The sequence below is a fragment of the Zychaea mexicana genome, assembly GCF_025766255.1.
Source record: "Zychaea mexicana strain RSA 1403 chromosome Unknown BDB00scaffold_305, whole genome shotgun sequence".
Classification (NCBI taxonomy): Eukaryota; Fungi; Mucoromycota; class Mucoromycetes; order Mucorales; family Lichtheimiaceae; genus Zychaea; species Zychaea mexicana.
In genome coordinates, this window is record NW_026516968.1 from 2,879 (window position 1) to 10,114 (window position 7,236).

At 28.2% G+C, this 7,236-nt stretch overlaps 1 protein-coding gene across 1 annotated transcript; it reads left to right on the plus strand.

The window, feature by feature from the left end:
• Nucleotides 1-6,425: 6,425 nt before the first annotated feature.
• On the plus strand, nucleotides 6,426-6,867 carry BDB00DRAFT_880652 (uncharacterized protein; the record flags this gene model as incomplete). Its single annotated transcript, XM_053128023.1, has 2 exons — nucleotides 6,426-6,486; nucleotides 6,641-6,867. The coding sequence occupies 2 exons, from the start codon at nucleotides 6,426-6,428 to the stop codon at nucleotides 6,865-6,867; spliced, it is 288 nt and encodes a 95-aa protein (XP_052972072.1).
• Between the last annotated feature and the right edge of the window lie 369 nt (nucleotides 6,868-7,236).

Consider the following 7,236-nt stretch of genomic DNA (forward strand, 5'->3'; position numbering starts at 1 on the left):
CCATGTTGCCTGTTTATTAAAAAATATTACAAAGTTTGTAGAAGTATTTAATATACCTGTTTTACTACATCATAAAATATAGCATAGTCCTGATTTTGATTTTCCTATTTAAAAAAAATTAATTGACATAGTTGTTAGTAATAATAAATAAAATAAGGATAAGCTTGATAGAATGGTACAACTACAAAATAACTTATTAAATATGACATTATCAAATAATGAAATGGTTATAGATGATAACAGTGAATCAGATAATTTAGAAAATAGTGAAAATGATAATGATATTCCTAATTTTAATCAACGTACTAGAAAAAGAAAAAGAAATGTAAAAGGAAAACAGCGTTCAACTGTATCATATGAAATAGAAAGTATTATTGGACATAAAAAAGAAAAGAATGCATATTTATTTCAGGTAAAATGGGTTGGATATAGTAATAATGATAATAGTTGGGTATCTATTGATATGTTTAACCAAAAAGAATTATTAAATGTATATATTGAAAGGCATAGTCTAGGCATATTATAATAAGAACATAATATATATTAGAGTTATATAAAAAAATTTCTAGAAGAATATTATTAAAGCATAAGAAAAAAGGATTACCAATATTAATTTTTAAGGTTTTCTTTTTTTTATTTTTTTTTCTGTTTTCTTCTCAGGTTTTATATACAGCTCTTTTATCTCTGTATTTTAGTACTATCATTAACTACCAATAGCTTTTTTTTTAGAATATGTAGCTTACTATATTGACAGCAACGATAATCCTTTTTACCATCAGGTAAATTTGTCTTGATTTTCTTCCTACAAAACTGTCTATCACGTTTTCCTTTTTTGAATTTATGGCTACAAAACCCATGATTCATAGACAAATCTAAGAAATGATCATTTGAAAAAAGAGATTCTATTTTATTTTTTAAACTTTCTTGAATTTTTTTAATCATATTTTCTTTAACAAAATGATTGAATTCTGAATCAATAAATGTAACAATTTCTTTACATAAATTGATTCTAGGACTAATGTGGTTAATAGGAAGATATTCATTTAACGCGACCATTTTCTTTTTGAATAATTTATTTTTATATAAAAATAAATATTCAATTTTATAAAAAAAAGTGATTGAGTTTGAAATTTATTTATTAGCAAATACTAATGGTGATAATTCTGCAACATTTCTATTAGATCATTTCTAAACCTATATTCATTACCATTTACAATATACAGTGGACCCCCGATTTTTTCAAGGCTGCCATTCCTGAGCACTCTTGAAAATAAAGCGGGTTTGAATTTCATCGGGGGAAGGGTAGCGGCAGCAATCTTCCGGATAAACTTTTAAAATTTAGCTGAAACTTTCTCACTACTGTACAGTACTGTTTCTAAATCCATACTGCCACATGCTTTTTTGCTTTATATTATATGGAATATATATTTTCTACAATTACCTGACACACAGCTCTACTTGTTTAAGATTTTGATAAACATATAATGACTTCCCTAGTTTCTCTTGAGATCCGATCTTATCAATTACTTGCTCCGATAAATAAAGAAAAAACGAATGACAGCCGCGAGAAGCCAGCAAACTCACTTCTGAAACAACACCATTCACTACTTGAGATCAGTCTTATCTGCTTTTTAGAGGAAGGCTCCCTCAAAGAAACGCTTAGACAAGTGAGAGACCACTTGCACCGACAGCAAATAAATGGGACACAGAGCACCTTAACCTCTTTTTTTAGAGCATAACAATAGGCATACATGGTCATAAACGTAGATATACACCTCAAATTCGCAAATTGTATTAAAAATATTCATACATCTTTATATGAATACCATCCACATGATGTTGCAAAATATAGATACTTCACCCCCGTATAGAGTTCAAGGGTAAAAGATATATTGAAAATGAAAAATAACGAGGTATTGAAAAATTTATTAATGATTTTGGGTCATTCCCTGGAAATTCCTTGAAAAAGCCCGGGTATTGAAACGAATGGGGTTGAAAAATTCGGGGGTCCACTGTAAAGTTCATTATTACTCTTTAAAAAACCTTTTATATCTTGTTCCTCAATTTCATTATATTCTTTTTTATAAAATATCTTTTTAACCATATTCATAAATAAAATGGGATCTACTATTTTAAATAAATTTGTATAATCATTATATTCTATTAGTTTATATGCAATGAACACGGGGTCATAAGCTATATCTTTTATATTAAATTTATATATCGTAACATATTTTTTCATAAGATTATGTTCATTATGATATACTCTATCATTTTTCTTCACTCTAAATTTTTTTGATGAACATATTTTAATAATAAATACTTTGCAATAAACAATGTAATATCTTTTATATTTTCATCAACAGGAATATATTTCATCACATTTAAATTATTTATATATTCTTAATTCATTATTGATAGGTTTATTTTTTATTATAGATAAAATTCAATTTGCAACCATTTTAAATTTTTGTTACCAATAGTTTTTATATGAAAATAGTTGGTAATGCATATGCGCCATTATATCTGTATCGTGTATAAGTTTGGTCCAATGGCCTTCCCAGACCAGATTGAATTTTTTTATAAGCAATTGGTACCTTTGCTAGTATTGACATGGCAAACGAAAGTGGCTATAAAAAAGACCTTGAAGACCCTCAAGGATGATCAAACTGTTTTCATCCCTACCCCTCATACACCAACACCACCTTCTGTTATACCACCTTGTCCACTATCACCACGACCAGTAAGCAAAGGCAAAAAGCAAAAATCTCCTGAGGAAGATGACAGGTGTTGATGTCGCTCAATCCTAGACAGCATGCATCAAAAATATGACAAAAATAATGAATATCACCCTGGTAATATAATTTAATTATTTAATTTTCTGTGAACTGCTCATATCTCTTAAAACCTCGTTTTTATAGAAAAAAGGAGCTAGAATTAGCTGGAAAAAACTGGAAGCGACATACAAGCAGTAGTTAAACTCATCATCGCCATCGTCATCAGCTGCAGCAGCATCAAAATCATCATCTGCATCAGTCCTTTTGTCGCCAAGCGACAAGGAAAAAATCGATGACATATTTAAAAAACTTGACGATGAATAAAAGTGGACCTTGAAATCAGGAACAGTAGTCGAAGACGTGATACGTGAATTCGCAAAAGAATGTGATTACCTTCAGTAAGTATAAATGATGGACTAAGCATTGCATATATCAAATTACCATAACCTAACAAGCCTTATTACATTAAGATAGCCCCATCCATTCCTTAATCCTGAACCCCTATAATAATTGTTGGCAAGTGCAGTTTATACATAATGAGTTGCACGAAATCAGAAGCTACAAACCATTAAAACTTGAACCGTTACCAAGTGACGTGCAACAATATCTCGATTCCTATGCGGAACATCTCATAGTCTTATATTTACAAATTTATTATAAAATTTCATCTATTTATGATATTTTTTCAAGTCCAGAGTTTTAAATTGTGCATATAAAATAATTTATTTTAAAAAACAAAATTGAATTTTTTTTATAATATAAAAAGTGCTCTCAAAATGGTTTGCCTAAATGAATTTCTCCCAATTAATCATATACAATTACACACAAACCTATGCAAGGAAATAGAATCCTTTATATATATAGAATTTGATCATTTTATTAAAGAAAATGTAATTGAAAAAATCTCTAAAAAAATAAATAAAAAAATAAAAGACTTATTCTTAAATGATCCTTTTCTATACTTAAGTATGAATAATAACTTCTGTACTCACAAGTCCAAACAAGGAAAGAATGAAGGTAAATTCTATGGAAAAAAGATTAGAACAAATCTTGGTGGAAAGAAGCCAGATTACCTTTGTTGTTCTCATAGTAAAAATCATATACCAATAAAAAGAAAAGTAAAAGAAAAAATTGAAAAAAAAGATATATAAGTAGATTATATTGCTGAAAATTAGAGATTTAATAAAAAATTGAATAGTGAAGAATCATCAAATATAAATATAATAAAAAAAAAGAAGAAAAAAAGACCAATGAAAATAATCATTGGAAGTCCTTTTCTGTTATGTTTTAATAATATTTTACCTTAATAATATGAAATTATATGTTTAGATGATGTTCTAGAGTATACTTACTCACTAAATCCTTTTCATTGAATCTATTAATATGCAACCAACTATTATCTACAGATAGATAATTTTTCTATTTCACAAAAAATATATATTCATTATGTTCAATTTTATGGTCAACTATGCTTTCTATTTCATATGCTTCATCCTCTATACTTCTAAGTTTATTTATATTAATAGCTTTTTCCTTCCCTTTACCTTTACGTGTTCTTTTCTTTTCATTAAACTTAGGAATATCATCTTCACTACTATCATTATTATTACTATTATTATCTTCAATAACCTCATTATCAATATTCATATTATCATTAGTATCAAAATTTAAAAACTGTTCTTGTAATTTAATCATTTCATCTTTTTTTAATGAAGCTTCACTTGAATTACTAATAACAATATCTATTAATTTAGCTTCAAATGGAAATTCAAAGTCATCAGATTCTCATAATTTATGATGTACTTGTATAATTATATTAAATTTATCATAAAACTTTTTTATATTCTTTAGTAAAAAGCAGCCCAAAACTGAAGATTATAAAATCTTATATTATTCATTTTTACTATGAATTTACTATTATTAAATCTATAGTATTTATTACCAATTTCTGAAAACTGGTTTTCAATTTTTGATCTAAAACTACCAAATATGTCATTATAATGTCTTTCATCTGCTGTTAAATTTACATTAATTTCTTTATGGATTGGATATATAAAATTATTTTTAGATAAATCATATCCTTTTTCACTTGAAAGTTCTATCAATTGATTTATAAATTAAGTATATCCACCATCAGTTACTAATACATCTTGTTTGCTTAATTTGTTATACAGTTTCATATTTAAGAACATAGAGCCATCAGAACTATCAGAACAATAATCACTTTTTGATGTATAAATTATCATATCATTCATATCAGATAAAATCTGTGTTTGTATACCATTTTTTTTAAATTGATAAGAAAATAATCTTTCACGTCTTATATCAGTATTAATATAATTTATTCGTAAATCATGTCTATCAATAATAAATGTAATATGCTTAAATAATAGTGGATTATATTCATATGATGATAAAATACATAATCTTACTGTTGAAAACATACTTTCTAAAGAATTATTAACTATTTTATTTATTCGTTTGTAATTATCTTCATCTATCCAAAATTTTCTATAATATTTATGATATGTTGCTTGAGGCAAATATTTATTAGTTTCTATACCTGATATACCTAGTACTAATTGATATAATAGGAATAACCCTTTTTCTATTTCGAAATAAGGTCCACGATAATCACAATTAGTATATAATATTATTATAAAAAAGAATACTGATATATATCCAAGTTTATTAACTAAAATTTCTTTAATTTCTTCAATATTTTTAATATGTTTTATTTCTATACGCTATTTATACTTATGGTTTATAATAGGCCAATTAGATTCTAAAAATTTCCAATTATTGATAATAATTTTAATAACTTCATTATTTATTTTTTGATTTAAATCTTACTGGTCTATTATACAATTTATCTTTTTTATAAATATAAAATTCAATTTTATAAATAATTAAAAGTAATTTGTAATCATGAGAAATTTTTGTAACTCTTAAAGAATTTGTAACTCCTAATTTTTATGAAATATTACAACTAGGATACATACTCCTATGAAGGATTGGTATGAGCTATTCATAGATTGCACCCAATATGAAAGTTATTACATGAACTACATTGATTATATATTTTCTTCTATTTAGTGTGATCTTGAGAGCTTGACTGAAAAACTCATGAGCCAAGCAGCCTTTCATCCAAAGAGACAAGCAGAGGTCTACTGGGCCCACAAAGCAGTCATGAAAGCCCTTGACTTATTTCATTACGAATGACTACGATGGATGAAAGAACAACTGAAGCTGACATGGTACAACATGTCTTTCCTTTCATCGAAAAATGCTTCGATGAATCGGCATTTACAATCATCAGGTGAGTGTATTATTAAATACTAGTAATATATGACTATAATCATATTAGTTATACATAAAAAAAGAAACTAAACATTATTTTATTTGGATATTAGTAGTGAAAAAGCTAGTATCTCTTCTAGCGAAAGAAAAAACGTAAGCCGGTGTATCACAGGTACGAAGACTATTGATCGCAAGGATACTAGGCATAAAGTGGATGTTATTATAAGCTACCGCGATCTTGAGTATAGATGTGCCGAAGCAGATCTAAAAGGTGGAAGCACGTCCACGAAATGGATTAATGAATCCGATATCAAAGTACCGCGACTCATAAAAGACATGCTCTAGCGAATGCTGAAACCCAATCCCACAGCCATCAACAACGTCATTGCTCCTGGCTTTGTCATCAACGGTATAGCTTCTATCAGAAAGCGTAATGAACCTGATATTACTTTACTAATCTTTGTACAATGAAATTATAGGGTTGAATCTGATAATTTAAATGATGTCGATTCCGAAGCATTGTGTCTGTATCGTGCATAAGTTTGGTCCGATGGCCTTCCCAGACCAGATTGAAGCTTTTTATAAGCAATTGGTACCTTTGCTGGTATTGACATGGCAAACGAAAGCGGCTGTAAAAAAGACCTTGAAGGCCCTCAAGGATGATCAAACTGTTTTCATCCCTACCCCTCATATACCAACACTACCTTCCGTTATACCACCTTGTCCACCATCACCGCGACCAGTAAGCAAAGGCAAAAAGCGAAAATCTCCCGAGGAAGATGATGACTAATAACACCAATTTTATATATACCAATATCTTCCATGTCAAGCTCTACGATATATACCACATTCTTCATTGCCACAAAAAGCGTCATCATATCGAAATGCGTTTCATTTACCTCCTCCACTCCACCACATGTAAAAATCAAAAGCATAGTATTGTATTAACGTACAACTAAACAGTAACAGAAAAGCATAACAGTATCTTGTTATTATTCTCGACTGCATAAGTTTATCATATTTACATATTTCACCATTAGTTGAGTGAAAGGTTGTAGTTACTTAGTGGCAGGATATCTGCCCTAGATTCTACCTCATGCTAGTTTTTATGTTAGTTATGGACAATGTCGATTTGCAGTTGATTCTGACAAATACCTTT